Here is an 18,217-nt window from a genome sequence, read left to right as displayed (position 1 = left end):
GGGTCTCCAGGATCGCGCCCTGGGCCAAAGGCAGGCGCTAAACCGCTGCGCCACCCAGGGATCCCTAGTATGTACCCTTAAAAGATAAGGGTCTATTTTGTGAATATAAGTTCAATACTATTATTACACTTAAGAGTTAATAATTCCTTATCATGTCTACTGTTCATATTCTCCAATTGTTACATGTGCATGCATATATTTTACAGTTGATTTCTTTGAATAGGCATTGAAATTAGGTTGTTACATCATGACTGAATTATTTCTTAATTTTAATTAGACCTTTACTTCTCATCTCTATTTTTCTTGTAATTTTTTGTTGTTGAGAAAACCAAGTCAGTTGTTCTGTATCATTTCCCAAAGTCTTGATTTTTCATACAGACTTGTTTTGTATGTTTTTTGACCATTGAGCCATATTTACTACTGGCTAATGTATTTTTCTATAATAACTCTCCTTTGGATTTTCTCCCTTTGCTTTCACACAAGAGACATTCCTTGTATTTGTAGGAATATAAACTGGAATCAAAGGAGAACTCAGTTGAGTCTGTGCTGCTGAAGTGGATTAACAGGAAAAAGGAATTCCTTAGCAGAGGTATTCATGGACCACAAGGGATAAGGAATTTTCAGCTATTGCAAATAAATAGGAAAATTAAAAAATATGTATGAGGAGTTATAATTGGTAACATAATTGAAGTCACAACTGATGACATCTCAGATGTTTTCAATGTATCAATTAATGTGGGGCTGGTCTATGAAAACTTTTGCCCTGGCTGACTTTCTGTTTCCAGGAACTGGCTAATTCCAAATACCAAACTGCAGCTGAGAAAAATAAAGCATTCAGAACCTTCAACTAATTGCAACATTCTTTTACTATGCCACATTTTTATTATATTCTGGATTCTGTTGACATTAAGTAGAGAACAAATAACATACCTGAAAGATTATTTTTGATCCTGGAAGCCTATTAAGAATTGCTAGCTGATGTCCCCGCTGCCACTTAAAGAAGAGGTGCTGGGTCTTGGCATTGTGTAGACAGGCCTTGTGGTCCCGCATCAGATCTTTGGTGATAAACTTGCAGTGGTTCCCCGAGTGCAGCGTGGCATAGAGAAGGAATGGATCGTCCTCTGAGCTGAGCCAGGCATAAGAAAGAATACAATCAAACATAACCCCAAGGAAGCAGAGTACAGAATTCTTTACCATGCTTTTTACTTCTTATTCTACTTTCTTTAGAGGTGCTCCGCATTCTTTTCTTTTCTTTCCCTTTTTTTTTTTTAAAGATTTTATTTACTTACTTAAGAGACAGAAAGAGAGAACACCAGCTGGGGGAGGGGCAAAAGGAGAAGCAGCAGCAGACTCCCCACTGAGCAGGGAGCCCAATGCAGGAATTGATCCCAGGACCCTAAAATCATGACCCGAGCTGAAGGCAGACGTTTAACTGACTGAGCCACCCAGGCAGGCACCCTGATGCTCTGCATTCTTAACTGACATGATTTCAGTGATGCTTATAAACTAACCACCTCCAAGTCCTTTGCTATTTGACAGCACTATCTAGAATACAGAATGAAAGCTAAAGGGAAGGGAATGCAAATATTCACCTTGGCTCAATTGGGCTCTTCCACTAAAATGGAGAATTCTAACAATTATCCTCTCTTCTCATTCAAAAGTTGGTCTCTGTGTGCCCCAGATGCTGTTCCTATTTGCCTTATCCACCACAGAGCACACCCTTCCCCCGCTTTCCTCACTCAAACTAAAAAAATGTTCATAATAGTAACAGGGCAGGATGACACTTGCTTGCAAGTTACCAAAAATAATGGGCTGCCCTCAAAGCTAAAATTGGTATCTCAAAGTAGCTTCTGGGAAGTCACCCAGATCAGCACCCGAAGGCATCTCCTGCTTTGAGAAGAGTCAGTGACTCAGAGTCTCCAATGGACCCTCAACTTCGGCACTTACCACTGGAGTACTGTGTGCTGTAAGAACAGTAGTAGCTGCCTTGACTCAGATTAGGACTTCAGCATGTGATAGGTCTTTTGCCTTGATCCAAATGACCCAAAGTAGGACATTTTAGTGTTTATTTATTTATTTATTTTAAAAAAATTTTTATTTACTTATGATAGTCACACAGAGAGAGAGAGAGAGAGAGAGGCAGAGACACAGGCAGAGAGAGAAGCAGGCTCCATGCACTGGGAGCCCGACGTGGGATTCGATCCCGGGTCTCCAGGATCGCGCCCTGGGTCAAAGGCAGGTGCCAAACCGCTGCGCCACCCAGGGATCCCTAGTGTTTATTTTATACTAAACTATTTGGAATGAAATGATAAATGACTGGAATCTGTCTGCCTTAAAAATCTCCAGGAAAGGGGATCCCTGGGTGGCTCAGCGGTTTAGTGCCTGCCTTTGGCCCAGGGCGCGATCCTGGGGTCCCGGGTTTGAGTCCCACGTCGGGCTCCTGGCGTGGAGCCTGCTTCTCCCTCCTCCTGTGTCTCTGCCTCTTTCTCTCTCTGTGTCTATCATAAATAAATAAATAAATCTTTAAAAAAAAAATCTCCAGGAAAAAGAGAGAGGGAAAGAAAAAAAGAAAAAAACATAGGGGATTAAATGGAACAAGATTAGAAAAATGATGGTAATTGTTGGAGCTGGGTGACAGTTACATGGGATTCACTATACTATTCTCTGTAATGTACGTCTGAAAAGACTTCTTTGGCACGTTGGTGGAAAATAGAATTAATGTTAAAACTTAAGTATTCAAATCTGAAGCCATAGAAGGTCACTTTAATGGACGCAATAAGTACAAGTCTCAAACCAAGTATGAGACCAATTTCCAACAGGCTTTTTGGTTTTATTGCTGCATTTATCCAATTCTTCTACCTAAGAAATATAATAGTGATGATGAGAGCACTACATATATACTTTCTATGTACTTGGTGCCCTGATACATATAAAACTGTGGCAGGGCACCAAATACATAGAAAGCATATGTGCTATTCCTGACCACCAAATCCTACCCCTTCCCTTATCCTTTTTTACCTATTTATTCTGCTTTATTGTCTTTAGCTTTGATCACTGCCTAGAATTACATTACTTTTTAATTTGTTTACCTGTTTAAATCCCATGAAGGCAGGGACTTGGTGAACTGTTGTTTTCCAAGAACACAGAAGGTTTTCATCTTTATATAATATTTGCTTAATGATTTAGGTAGGACCTAAATGGCATGCATTCTGTGTACTCATCTCACTTCTGACTTTATCTTCATCCTACTTCTCCTTTCTCCTGATTTCATCTATTTAAATTTATCCTGTGTAGGAAATATATTTTTATAAGCTGCCTCAAATCTTTTTTTGGATTCATTACACATACACTTTAAAAATGGTGAATATAGGTAACTAACAAGCAGATGACTTAGGCCTAGTGTAATTCACCTAGAACTTTCAGTACTTACATGTTGTCAGCAAAGAAGCAGCTGGCTTGTTTTTGCACCATTTTCATCTCATCCTTTCTCCACCTGGAGTGCTGTGTTAGCATGTGCTTTCGGCCCAGGACCAGCAGTTCCAGATTCTGCTTGGCTAGTTGAGAGACCACATCCAAGAGCTAAAAAACACAAAACCAGTGCCCAAGAAGGCCAAGGGAAGAATCTCAAGTAAGTGGAGTGATTCTTCCAGCTAGTAGATTCAATGGTAAAATACTCTTTCCTGGTAAGGGGTGAGAAAACATTCCTTAAAATAATTTTCCATCTTTGTAAGCCTGAAGAAAATGCTTCCTTATTACAAATTAAAGTCTAACTAATACCTGCCTACTGGTCAGGCTACTTTTCAATCGGTCTAGGGAGGGGTTCTCTAAGCCCAGACAAGATGAGTTGTTTTTAATGTCTATTTCACAGAGCACACTGGGATAGATATAGGAAGGTTCAAGGATGGGTTTTAGTCCCCAACCTGTTTCAACCAAAACAGCTCAGCTTTTATATACTTACATATCAGTACTCTGCATAAGTTTCCATTTGAATAAAGGGTTCTACTTCTTTTTTTTTAAATTTGTATATGGCTAGTCTATAAAGCGTCTTTTCAGCCAACTTTTCTGTGTCATGATTTTGTTAAGACTGCTACCTTTCACTGAAATCTTTTTTTCCACTCAAAGCTCTGTCAGTTTCTATTCTCTAGTCTCCTTTTCAGTGAATTTACTCCCATTTTCTCTACTTCCCACTCATCTTGTGTGCACATGACCACTTCTCAAAAGTCTGGATTTTTAGCAAATCTGGTACTTTGGTAAGCTTGCCTACATTCAACCTTTCCTAAGAAGTCTATAGATTACTTTTGTTTACAATGTACTAAACTAAGTTATCAATGGATATTACTAAAAAAAGAAGTTAATGAAAAATTGTAAATTGTTATACAATATCAGAAATATAAAAGTTATTTATAATAATTGCTGAGCCTATGAAAATCATGCGTTAAAAGTCACGAAGAAATTAATTTTCTTGAGTCATGGTTGGAAAGGGCACTGATTTTATTTTATTTTTATTATTTATTTATTTATTTATTTATTTATTTATTTATTTATTTATGATAGTCACACAGAGAGAGAGAGAGGCAGAGACACAGGCAGAAGGAGAAGCAGGCTCCATGCACCGGGAACCCGACGTGGGATTCGATCCTGGGTCTCCAGGATCGTGCCCTGGGCCAAAGGCAGGTGCCAAATCGCTGCGCCACCCAGAGATCCCAAGGGCACTGATTTTAATCTAGCTTCTCTTCACTCATAATTTCTTCCCCTGTAGATTTTTAGAATATTATTTAAAATTCCTTAATCAATAAAACTTCATTTGTTTATTTGGTCAGTTGTCAAATATAGTTTTAGCACTGTTAGTATAATATCTATGTAGATTCTCTAACAGTTTAAGAATAAATTTAGCAAGGGCCAAATTTTTAGTATTACTGCTTAATGCTTTGGATTTACATTGTCCATCCTACTCCATTACTAATCTTATTTTAGGAAATTGCAGATGGCTTTATTATCTCTAATTAGTAGTTCTAGAATTAAGACAGAATGGACACAACTTGCCCACTGAATGTGTGCTAATACTTAAGCAGAAAAGTATACCAAGACCAGTCAGTGTAAAGCCTCTAAACCCAAAGCTTAAAACTAGTAAAATATGATTCTTTCCTTCAAAGCTAGGGATAGTGGCTTCTGTGTTCATTCAACAGTTATTTCCCAGATTTCTCTAATTATAAGGCACATGGTAGGTATCTCAACCTACAAAATTTTAAGATACTTGGTCTCTGGGGTACCTGGGTGGCTCAGTGGGTTAAGTGGGCTCCCTGCTCAGCAGGGAGCCTGCTTCTCCCTTTCCCTCTGCCTACCCTGTTCTCTTTTTCTCTCCTATAAATAAAATCTCTCTCTCTTTAAAATCTTACCACCCAAAGACTGTTAACATGTATTTAACAGTGGTTTTATTCCGTACATTTTTATATAATCTTATAAGCTTATAAGCCATCATTTAATTTAATTTAATTTTTAATATTTTATTTATTTATTCATGAGAGACACAGAGAGAGAGGCAAAGACACAGGCAGAGGGAGAAGCAGGCTCCATGCATGGAGCCCAACGTGGGACTCGATCCCAGGTCTCCAGGATCACACCCTGGGGCTGAAGGCAGCGCTAAACCACTAAGCCACCCAGGAAGCCCTGCCATCATTTTATTTATTTATTTTTTTAAGCCAGCATTTTAAAAGTTAAGGCTAGCAATCAAAAACAAACATCTACACTATAAGAAAGTTTGGCTCATCGATCCAAATACCTCAAAAGATACTCAGAGGTGCATCTCCTTCAGAAAGTACTTGTAACATTCTTTTCTTCCTTTTTCTTTCTATCTACTTACTTTATTATGTATTTTTAAAGATTTTATTTATTCGAGAGAGGGAAAGCATGAGCAGGGGGGAGGGACAAGCAGACTCCCTGCTGAGCACGAGGCAGGACCCAATGCATGGCTCAATTCCAGGACACTGAGATCATGACCTGAGCCCAAGTCAGACACTTAACTGCTTAGCAGATGGAGCCACCCAGGCACCTCTATAACGGTCCTTTCCTAAAGCTATGTTGAAATTACAGATTATTTTCAGTGAGCCCAATTACAAAATAGCAACTGGATTCTTGAAGATAAATTACAATTACTTTTAAAATTTTCCATATGAATTCCTACCAAATTAAAAGATGCCCCCCCAATCAAACAAAAACATTTTGATATTGATTGCTTAAATTTCCACGCAACTGGCTTCCGTACATGGCTTAAAGAAAAATACAACTGAGTCTTCAGAGCTATACTCTGGTTTAGATAAATGGCCTTAAGTTTACTAATACCATGTTAAAAACAGGGGCCCAGAGAACAGAAAAGGATTAACTTGAACTGCTCTGGGGCACCATCTTGTGGCTTAGAGGTGTCGACTAGCAGCAGCTCTCTCTCTGAAACAATGCAAACAAAGGAGAATAAATGAAAGACACAGGAAAGAAAGAAGAGTATACAGAAAAAAGCACTGGCCTGAAACTATTGACAGTCTAGCTATGAGTCAACTTCCTTTGAGGTAAATTCCAAGGCTGGATCCAGTGGGCTAGGTCAGAGTCATAGGTATACTCAGAACAGTAAAGAAAAAGAAAATTTACATTAATTCTATATTAGAACAAAAATAAAAATGGGAGGGATTTCCACTTCTGGGAAGATGGGAGTAAATCTACATTTTCCTATCTCTGCCACTAAGTACAACTAAAACCCCCAGATATTATACAAAACAAACCCAGAAAGACTTTGAAAGTTTGATGTTTCCAAAAATCAAACACGTTTAAGATATAAACTACAGTATAGGGACACCTGGCTGGCTCAGTCGTGGAACATGAGACTCTTGATCTTGAGGTTTTAAGTTTAAGCCCCATGTTGGTTGTGGATATTGCTTTAAAAAATATGGCATAAAAAAAAACAAAAAACAAAACAAAACAAAAATATGGCATAAAATGAAATTTATGCCTATTTTCCAAATAAAGAAAAAAAATCAGAAATTAAGAAAAAGAAGACCATGAAAGGTAAAGAGAAAAAACCAGACTGGCTAGAGTACTGGGGGCATGAAGAATGACATGGCAGTGAGTTCCCTAGATTTCCATTTTGCCTCATATATCCTAGACTTGGAGCCAGAAACCCCAAAATGCCGATGGGTACAGACAACTACTTATGTTTATTCTTAATAGCCAATATCTGGAAACAATCCAGATGTCCTTTAATAGGTGAATAGTTAAACAAACTGGTACATCTAGATCATGGAATATTAATTGACAATAAAAAGGAACAAAGTATTGATACTGCAACAACCTGGATTGATCTTCACAGAATTATGTTGTGTGAAAAAAGCCAAACAGGGTTATGTACTTGCGATTCCCCTTATATAACATTTCTGAAATGAGAAAATCCTAAAAATTGAGAATAGATTAGTGGCAACTGGAGGCTAAGTTGGAGGTGAGGTCAGGCAGGAAGTAGGTGTGGCTATAACAGGGCAACAGGAGGGATCCTTGTGGTGATGGAAATTTTTCTATCTTGACTCTATCAAGGTCAATATCCTGATTGTGATAATACAGTTTGGCAAGATACTACCATTGGAGGAAAGTGGGTAAAAGATACATGGGATCCCTGTGCATTATGTCTTATATCTGCATATGAATCTACGATGACCTCAAAATAAAAAGTAAACAAAAAAGCCAAAACAAAACAAAAAACAAAACCTCTAAGCCAAACAAACTGGAGGTTCTAAGGACAAAGGGGTCTGTGACAAATATCCAATCCATGCTGGATGGTTAATATAAGATATAAAAGGCAATCTTCTCCTGAGACTATAAGCAGGAAATAGGTTTAGATGAGAAAGATGAAGAATTTTCTTGAGCTCAGGGCAGTCCTGACCATAAAAGCCACAATCCACTCTGGACTGTTTTGTTTTATTTTATTATTTATTATTTACTTATTTAATTTCTGTTTTTTAAAGATTTTGTTTATTTATTCATGAAAGAGAGAGAGAGAGAGAGAGAGAGAGGCAGATATATAGGCAGAGGGAGAAGCAAGCTCCATGCAGGAAGCCCAATGTGGGATTTGATCCTGGGACTCCGGGATCATGCCCTGAGCCAAAGGCAGATGCTCAACCGCTGAGCCACCCAGGCATCCCCACTCTGGACTGTTCTTACTTGGGAAACCATGAATGGGTTTATGGGCTTATAGGAACAGTTCTGGGCTTATGTAAGGAGTCTAGAATCTGAGCCACATAGTGGAACACACTAAATAGTTTGGCTCCTTTTAAGAGAATATCTAAAATTCCAAATTGATTCCGGAACTTCTCTGGGTACCTAAAGGTTAACTGCCCCCTCCTCACCCCCCTACTGCTCCTTAATATGTCTAAAGGATAATTTTCCAAAAACCAGAAGAGTAAGAACAGATTTCAGACTAATATTTAATGCAAACATTTTCTGGTTTAAGCTTCCATTCTAATTTGCTTTATCTCCTGCAGGAACAGATAAAAGGTTTTTGTTTTGTTTTGTTTTTACTTGTAAGTGACACACTTATTTTTTTTTAAAGATTTTTTATTTTTATTTATTCATGAGAGACAGAGAGAGAGAGAGAGAGAGAGAGGGAGAGGCAGAGACACAGGCAGAGGGAGAAGCAGGCTCCATGAAGAGAGCCCGACGTGGGACTTGATCTCATGTCTCCAGGATCACACCCTGGGCTGAAGGCGGCGCTAAGCCACTGAGCCACCCAGGCTGCCCGACACACTTATTTTTGGCATAAAAATGCTGAAAGGTAGTTCCTGAGCTTAGGGTAAAAATACATTTGGCATGGCTACATGTGTTATAAATAACTGCGTAGGGATACTCAGGCAGTAGAAAAGCTGCCCAGGAGGTGGTAGAGGCCAATGAGAGCAAGAGCTTTTCTGAGTAATCCTAAACAGCAAGTGTAACTTCCTTTCCCTATTCTTAACTTGTTACCCCACTGCCTGCAGTGTCTGGCACTTCCTGGGTTGTGTGGACTGTAGATCTTCAAAAGCCTTTGGGATCTGATGTCTATAGAAATTAGTTTCATGACAGTTCTTCAGCAGGATACCTATAATTAGTATACCCTATATTAAAATACTCATTATCAGATACAGTCTGGAAAAAGTTTTGGAAGCAACCCAAATGTCTAACAACAGCTGGACAACAAAATGTGTAAAGGCATAAAGCAGAATATTATTCAGCCTTAAAAAGGAATAACATTCTGATACATGCTACAACATGGATAAACCTAGAAGACATTTATGTTAACATTATGTTAAGGCATTAAACCAGACACAAAAGAACCAATATTGTATGATTCCACTTATATGATGTACCTAGAGTAGTCAAATTCATAGAGAAAGAAAATATAATAATTGCAAGGGGTAGGAGTGGGAGGAATGAGGAGATATTATTTAATGGATACAGAATTTCAGTTTGGGAAGGTGAAAAGGTTCTAGAGATGAATGGTGATGACAGCTGTACAACAATGTGAAGTACTTAATGCCATTGAACTGTATACTTAAAAGCAGTTAAAACAGTGGGTTATAATGTAAGTGATGAATTATTAACTTCTACTCCTGAAACTAATATTATACTATTTGTTAACTGGAATTTAAATAAAAACTAGAAACTACAAAAAAATGGTTAAAATAAATTTTACATTATGTATATTTCAATAAAACAATTAAAGTTTTATTATTGAAATCTAAAAATATAAACAAAAGTAGGTAAAATAGCATAATAAACTGCTGTGTGTCTGTCATCAGCTTCAATAATTATCACCTGATGGCCAATTCAATTTCATCTATATCCCCACCCAGATTATTCTCCCTCTCAGATTATCTTGAAACAAATCCAACATCAGATCATTTCGTCTGTAAATATGTCAGTACGTACATCTAGACATAAGGAATCTTTTAAAAAAAAAGCACAACGCTATTATCAGGTCTAAAAATTTAACACTTCCATAATATCAAATATACAGTGTTCCTTGAGTCATGGTTTTTTTAAACAGTTTTCAAAAAAATCAGGATCTAAAAAAGCTTCATATATTGCAATTGCTTGATTGCAGTTAAAGAAACATAGCTGTTTGTCTGACAGAATTTCCCACACTTAGATTTTGCTGACTGCATCCCCATATAACATACTCTCCAGTTGTCTGTTTTTCTTATAAATTGGTAGCTGCATCTAAACACTTGATCAGATTCAAGGATTTCTTGGATGTGCACTTATGTATGTATATGTGCATGTGTGTACATGTGTGTACTCAAAACCGTGGCTCTGATTAGGTGAAAACTCCATTCATCAAGTATTTTTTTTAATTTATGATAGTCACACAGAGAGAGAGAGAGAGAGAGGCAGAGACACAGGCAGAGGGAGAAGCAGGCTCCATGCACCGGGAGCCCGACGTGGGATTCGATCCCGGGTCTCCAGGATCGCGCCCTGGGCCAAAGGCAGGCGCCAAACCGCTGCGCCACCCAGGGATCCCCATTCATCAAGTATTAATGAGCACTTCTCTGTCAGTCAATAAGGAGAGGTTCCTGGAGATATAGATCTAAAGATACAGTTATCCCTAACCTCCAGGTATTTGCGGTCAAATGATTATAATTTATTAACTGCTGAGAGGGAGCACAAAGGATGGACACTTAAATCAAACTGGAGGTGGGGAGGGTGGTCATGAAAGTCTCCACTGAGGAAGCAAACACCTGAAGTTTCAGATGAATTATCCAGGCAAGGAATGGGAGTTTCCAAGGACAAGGAATAGCATGTTGAAGGTGGAAGCTCTCTATTAAGTACACTGAATTCGAGAAACTGCAAGCTGTCAAATGTGTTTCAAGCCAAAGTGTGGGACGACAGTGATGAATGCCAGAAATGATGCTGGAAATGAATGTAGAGGTCAGATCACAAAGGTCCTTGTGTAAGCTGTGATATGGAATCTTTCCCCACCTCAAAGCAATGGGGGGAAAACAAAGGATTGAAAACAGGAGCATGACATGACTACCAATTTAGAGACCAAAATTGTAAACTGCAAGAAAGCTAGACAAGGAGATCAAGTAGGGGGCTTCTGTGGTAATCCAAGTAAGAGATGAGACCTGGTAGTAAAGATGGAGAGAAGAGAGCCCTCTGAGAGTCAGGAGAAAAGCAGAACTGATCGGGCTTAATCATTGATCACATGTGGGATATGAAGAGAGGGAAAATCCAGGAAGACTGGGACAACTGGACAAATGATGCTACCAAGACAAGATCTATGAGAAGAAAAGCTCATGATATCCCCAGGTGGGAGATTTCCAATGGGCAGCCAGTTTTTTGACTCCACTATTTAGCAGAGGAGTCTGGGCCAGAGATAAAGATTTGGAGCCATCAGGGAGTAGATGAGGTATCACAGGAAGGATACAGACTTAGAAAGGAATAAAGCTGAGGATGAAACACGAGGAATACTACTTTTTGAAGACAAGAATAAGAAAAGAATTTAATATAAACTTGGGGAATGGCCAGAGATGAAAGCAAAACCAAGAGACAGAAGTCTCTCAGAAAGACTATAAAAGCATTTCTAGAAGAAAGGAGAGGTTAAGTATCAGTGCTTAGAGACACCAAAGTGCGGCCTGCAACTTGGAGGAGTCACTTTGACAATACCATGGTGACAAGAGTGAGATTTCAGTCAGTTTCCTAAACTACATATGGTTACAGTTTGCTTTATCTGGAGAGACTGTGTCTTACGAGCATAGCTCTATTTTGCTCACCAAAGATATCAATCAATTCCGCTTTTTCGTTTCAGAAACTGTGTCGTATGTCCTCTTCAAAACTTCCAACCTCCAGAAGCTTCGTTATGAAGGGAGTAGGTGGTTGATTTTTTTTTTTTAAAGATGGAAGAAACCTGACAGTATTCATATTCTGATCAGATAAAGTGGCTGAAGGTACAGGCATAGAGGGGATGATTGCTGGAACTGGTTTTGGGAGAAAGCAGCAAGAGACTCTAGAGAAGAGGTGGGAGAGAGAACTCTAGCACAGAGGCGGATTTGAGCAGAGATAAACTAGTTTGACTGTGGTGTGTGTGTGTGGTGTGTTATGTCGAAACAAGAGGTGGCTCCTCCTAACAGCTTCTATTTTCTGTGTGAGTCACTGGCAAAGGGGTGGTGGTGGCGAGGAGCTGGAGGCTCAAGGGCAGAGGCAGGGAGGAGATGCAGCTGGTGTACGGCTGGAAGTGGAAGCCGGTTGTAGATGCACAGATCAAGCCAATCAGTGTAAAGACCCAGAAGACGGTGGAAGCCAGGAGTGCCTAGAGGCAGCAGCAGTCTGCACAGTAGGGAGATTTTCAGCACTCAGCGTCCTGGCTGAGTAAGAAGGCCAGTGTGAGTAATGATCATTCCTTGTTCCACACTAACATTTGGTCAAAAGGCACTTTCAGGTGGAACCATAATCAAAACATCACTCATCTAATATCACTCTCCCTATATCCTACTGAAGATACCATTCCAAATTTAGATCAATATAGGATCTGTGGTTTGGATCTAAGTCAGGATCCAGGTCTTTGTCAGGAATTCCAAATTCCTATTTTATTTATTTGCTCAGATTGCTTTACGTTTTAAATGTGAAATAAGGTACCCTCCCCCTCTCCTCTTTCCTCTCCCCGACTATCCTTAACAGTATTATGAACATTTATCTGTCAAGTCATCAACAAAAATGTAAAATGACATCACAGCCACATACAATTCCTATATGAAAAGCTCATTGGAGAAAGTATCTCAAAACCATGTGGCTTTCAGGGCATGCTCTCTCTGGCAATGTCTCCCTTTTCTAATGACTTCTGGAACCAACCAATTGGTAAGGTGGCCCTGGGAGGCTGCAGGTTAGTGTTGAAGTATGTTCTCTTCCTCAACCTACCTCTCTACCTTCTTCGGTCCAATCTCTCTCCTTTTAATGCATCAGTCGAACAGTGAGGAGAAGCTGTATTTACTTATCTTAGCCTTATCTCTGGGCAGTTTCTTCCCCAATTCTATCCAGCTAGTCAGAGCCCACAGTACCCAGTGAATAAGGCATCCTGTGTCATTCTCTGGCAGCTTCTGATGCTGGTATTCGAGGTGTGAAATGGGAAGGCCAAAGATTCCTACATTTAGCTGTGGACAGTTTTCTTTAAAGGACCTGATGCAGAAGAGGAGCTTGATTAAAGTAGCAATTGTTCTCTCTGAAAACGGTCAGTAGCTGTTATAGGTGCAAACAGTGATCAGATGGGGTGTTTGAGGAACAAGGCATTGTGTACTTGAGTGGTCTAAGTTTTTGGAGGCCTCATTTTTCTCAGATGAAACCATGTAAATAGTGCTCACACTGAGGAAGATGTGAAGTGATTTTGTCCTTGACCTGTCTCCTCTTTATACATATACACAGCTATTAAGTTCAGCACCTGAGCTGCAAAAGGAAAGCAGGTTAATTTTAAATAGAATGTTGAGGAGTGCCTGGGTGGCTTAATATCTTAAGGCTCAAGTCATGATCTTAGGGTCCTGGGATCGAACCCTGCGTTGGGCTCCCTGTTCAGTGGGTAGTCTTCTTCTCCCTCTCTCTCTACCCCTCCTCCCAACTCATGCCTGCTCTCTCTCTCTCTCAAATAAACAAATAAAATCTTTAAAAAGAGAATGTTGATGTTAAAGAGATTATTTTCCATTATTTCTAAGTGGAGAGACTTAAAATTCCATAAGAAACAGAAATTCTTAAAATAATCACAAACTGCCTACATCTGGCTTCAACATAAAAGAATACCAATTTCTAAGATCAGTTACATAGTTTTTTTTTTTTTTTTGGACACTAAAGCCAGGAAATACACATCTACTTTTTATGCTATTGCTTCACTCAAGACAACCTCATGGTAACTCCAGGCTTGAACTAGGATGGATGGGAGGTGGAGGGTTCCTATTTGAATTTGGCTGGGTTTTAGGATACAATGGGTTTATGTTAAAGGCAGACAAGAGAAAGCAAGAAAAGTGAATAAAGATTCTTTGGATCCTTTTCTTTCATGTGCATTAATTAATTTTGACAATTATTTCCCATGTTCCCAAGAGAACATGAAGTAACTTTAGAGATATAATGATTGATGAACTCTATAGAGACAATGTTCTCAGACTCAGAAGACTACACAGTGTTATAAATTGACACACTGTGCTCTCCACAAAGTTTGCAGCAGAAAAAAACAAGGCAAGTCATAACTTACACTAGAGCAATGGAGTTTTCTACTTGTTTCTGTGTTCCTACTAGCTGTGGGTAAGCTCATACCCAGTTTCATTCTCTTCTTTGTCTTTGTAACTCTCATTATTCTCTCAAGCTAAGTATAGGGAAGAGAATTCCTGCCCTAGAGACAGTCCTCAGGTGACTGCTAGATTCAGTATTTTTCTGTGCACCTCTGAAAATGCCACCAAGGAAGGAGTGCAGGAAATCCATCAAAGTTGTGGCTCAAGGCTTCTCATCACGTTTTCATTTGCCAACTACTTACTGGTGTGGTCTTAGCCTTAGTTCTACCTAGAATAGCTGTTGCTGCTTACACAGAATGAGAGAGAGAGAGAGAGAGAGAGATCATTCTTTACTTAAATAAGATTAATGACATTTTATTGCTAGAACTGTTCAGGAACCAAATACCACATATGACACAGATTAACACTTGATGAAAATGAATTGGAAGAAGATGAAAAAAGGAAATGTTTTAGAGAAGCAGCAGAAGCTGGGGTGAGGAGGGGGAGGGAAACTTCACTGGGTGGTACTCAAGAAGTGGAAGCTTCAAAAGCCTGGTAGTGGAGTTCCAGGGAGGAGATGCTGAGACTGAAGCAGAGTCCTACTCCTATCCTTGGGACCATGTACTCTGAACACCGAAGATTTAAAAATCTGATGACTGACTGACTCTATAAAGCTCTTTAAGTCTCTTGGAAGAAAGCAGATACATAAAATACTATCAACTTTATTATGATGTCGTAAATGATCCCACTGGTTTACATTAGACTCACCATGTCCTATATCCTGCTTTCGTCAGTCTTTGGTATTTTGGGGAGATTTCAATGATCTCATGTTGTCTTTAGTCAATGAAACAGTCTACGGAGGAAGAGAAATGCCCTTCCTGACTTGGGAACATCCTGTCAAGTGTGGGATGTTTTTCCTGCGTACCATGTCTCTCCAATGCCATTAGCACCCACACAGTTGTCCAGCCTTTTAGAGAATGATTAAAATTGGCCAAGATGGATTTCCCCATCTAGCTGACAATCAGCACTGTCTAGAAGACAGAAGATTGGCTCCTGACTCATAGTATGACTTTTCTCCAAACATTTACATGCATTCTTTGGTCTTTTTAATTTCTCTATATTTGTGTTTCCTTTATCACTGTGAGGTAAAAAAGGACAGTATTTTGAAGATTGAAAACTAATTTCAGGAAGATTAAATTAACTTACTCTGATGCATTTTAATTTCCATTTTCAAAAATTTATTAAAAATTTCCACCAGGGTTCCAGTTCATGTACAGGGAATAATCTGCTCACACTGGGAAAGTATGTAAATACTTTCAGGATCATAGACACTCTTTAATAACTAGAAGAGAAAGAATAAGATGAGGGGGCTGTGGAGGCTTGAAAATTTGTGTAGCCTTTCCATGGCCGCACTGATTCATATAGCTTCTGTTTTAGTACGAGCCACATACAACTGTACACTTTGGCTATTGATTTTGTTTTCTGGAGTAATCCTGTCAGTTCAAAATATACAAAAGACCTAAGAATATAAAAAGACCCCTTGTATAGATGCTTCATGTCAGTTATACACTTCTGCAGTAAGAGAGGCTTATATAGTAAATGAAACTGAACATAAAAGAAACTAAACATAAAAGGCATAAAAGAGACTTTTCCAATTTATACCTAGTATTTGATAGTATAGTAATTAAAGCAACAAGCTTTGATATCAGGCTACCTGGATTCAAATTCTGGTTCCACTATGTCAGAACTGTGTGACTTTGGGAAGTTTACATTTCCTCTTTGGGCCTCTGTTTCATCATTGGTAGAATGGAGATACAAACTGGATTATTATGAGGATTAACGTAGCTACAAAGTATATGGAAAAGAACTGAATAATACTAGATATTATTAGACAGTACAGGCTGGATTAGTACATTTAGACCTCCCAAACCTCACTGTATCCATCCACCACCACCCCATCTCCCCGAAAAAAACTAAAAAGGAAAGAGAATCAAAACTGAAAAAAAAAAATGGGGCAGCCCGGGTGGCTCAGCGGTTTAGCGCTGCCTCAGTCCAGGGCATGATCCTGGAGACTCAGGATCGAGTCCCACGTCAGGCTCTCTGCACGGAGCCTGCTTCTCCCTCTGCCTATGTCTCTGCCTTTCTCTCTCTCTGTGTCTCTCATGAATAAATAAATAAAATCTTAAAAAAAAAACTGAAAAAAAAAAAGAAAGAGATTCTTTTGGTATTATCACAGACTTGGGTGATTTTTATGTTAATCTCTCTGTCAGCACTTGTTAAGAGCAGAACATAAGCTTTCAGGTTAAGAAGACAAAAGGAATACATGCATCTGATATTAATCCCACTTGAAATCCCAGTAAAACTGTAATATACAACCTTCTAAAATGACAAACCCACAAGAACTTGGAGAACAAGAGAGGAGATAACAGAAATAAAATTTGGAAGGTGGAAAGAGATGGACAGGTGGCAACTAACCTTGCAGATCCAACAAAGTCAAACTTAAAGAGGGATAAGCTAAGAACCAACCTAATTTCTCCAGAACTAAAAGCAAAGGTGGCAGGCTAAATGGAAGTATATGTTCTAACTCAGGAGAACTGGTAAAAGCTGTTAAAGCAGCATCAGATTCTTAAATTTTCCCTCTCACCCCACATCCATATTGCTTCTGCTGAGGTGGGGATAGGAAGTCTGAAGGTTCATTACGTGGATGTGGTAAATCAAAGGATCTCTACACTGGCGTAACAAGCACATGTGACAGCGTGCATACCATACTGAAAATAAGGATTATGTGAATATATGCATATTGAAATTAGAACCTAGAGAAACTCAGACCTGTTTCCTTACTTGCTCTCAGAAACACTGGCAGTAGTAAGGCCTTTGCCCTGCAGTTAAGAGACTGGAAACTCTCCTTTGGGGATCTGACCAGGGCAAAGGAAAAAAAAACCCCTAGAGATACTGACTGGGAATTCCCCAACAAATGGCTGACCCAGATCACCCTACCATGAAGTCAACAGTCAATAACCCCACCTACACACTTAGAGCTTGTAATCATCGTTAGATTATGTTTAATCATAAGCAGATAGCAAAGAATTATCACAGGGTGGAGAGCCTGTGAAATGGAAGAGTCTAAAACAAATAAGGAAAACCAACAAACAAAAAAGACTATAAAGGGAGAAGGCAAAACCCCTACAAAAACCTATTATCAGGGACACCTGGGTGGCTCAGTGGTTGAGCGTCTGCCTTCGGCTCGGGGCATGATCCTGGGGTCCTCGGATCAAGTCCCACATCAGGCTCCCTGCAAGGAGCCTGCTTCTCTCTCTGCCTGTGTCTCTGCCTCTCTCTCTGTGTGTCTCTCATGAATAAATTAACAAAATGTTAAAAAAAAAAAACCCATCATTATAATCCTATGAGATAATGGGGCACTTGGGTGGTTCAGTTGGTTGAACCTCTGACTCTTAATCTCAAGGTCATGAGATCAGGCCCCTGTGGGGCTCCCTTTAAGCAGGGAGTCTGCTTGAGATGCTTTCTCTCTGCCTCTCTCCCTGCACATGTATGTGCACACTCTCTCTCAAAATAAATCTTAAAAAAAAAATTCCATGAGACAATATATTCACTATGCTTTTTTTTCTAAAGGAAGAAAATAAAGAAGGGCTCTTAGGAACATGTAAACATGGCTGCTACCATGAATTAAAAAAAAAAAAATATATATATATCAACAGAGGGTAGAACACTGAGAAAACTTCCTAGAAAAGGAGAAAAGAGGTAAAAAGTAAGAAATTTGGAGGGCCAGCCTGGGAGAGCTAACATCTGGATAAGAGAGAGAGGGGGAGGGGGCAAGGTGGGGAGAGAGAGAGAGAGAGGAGAAGGGAGGGAGGAAGGTAGGAGGGAACAAACAGGGAAAACAGAGAGAAGGAGTCACCAGAAAATAAAAGAACATTTCCCAAAACAGAAAGATAGTGAGTTTT

General features: G+C 39.3%; 1 protein-coding gene and 1 long non-coding RNA gene across 3 annotated transcripts in view; one reads left to right on the top strand and one right to left on the bottom strand.

The window, feature by feature from the left end:
• The window catches only part of PRORP (protein only RNase P catalytic subunit), a 121,413-nt gene that overhangs the window by 890 nt on the left and 102,306 nt on the right, over nucleotides 1-18,217 (bottom strand). For both annotated transcript variants that reach the window (XM_072838246.1, XM_072838247.1), the window contains exons 6-7: nucleotides 3,431-3,579; nucleotides 931-1,126 (exon numbers count right to left, since the gene is read on the bottom strand). In XM_072838246.1, coding sequence (XP_072694347.1) covers nucleotides 931-1,126; nucleotides 3,431-3,579 — 345 coding nt within the window. The remainder of the gene's footprint in view (nucleotides 1-930; nucleotides 1,127-3,430; nucleotides 3,580-18,217) is intronic.
• LOC140639824 (uncharacterized) overlaps nucleotides 1-18,217 on the top strand; it is a 75,359-nt gene that overhangs the window by 17,470 nt on the left and 39,672 nt on the right. The window lies entirely within an intron of this gene.

This window comes from Canis lupus, chromosome 9, assembly GCF_048164855.1.
Source record: "Canis lupus baileyi chromosome 9, mCanLup2.hap1, whole genome shotgun sequence".
In the NCBI taxonomy this organism is placed as follows: Eukaryota; Metazoa; Chordata; class Mammalia; order Carnivora; family Canidae; genus Canis; species Canis lupus.
Note: the sequence above shows the minus strand (reverse complement) of the source record. Positions and strands in the feature narration are given on the sequence as shown.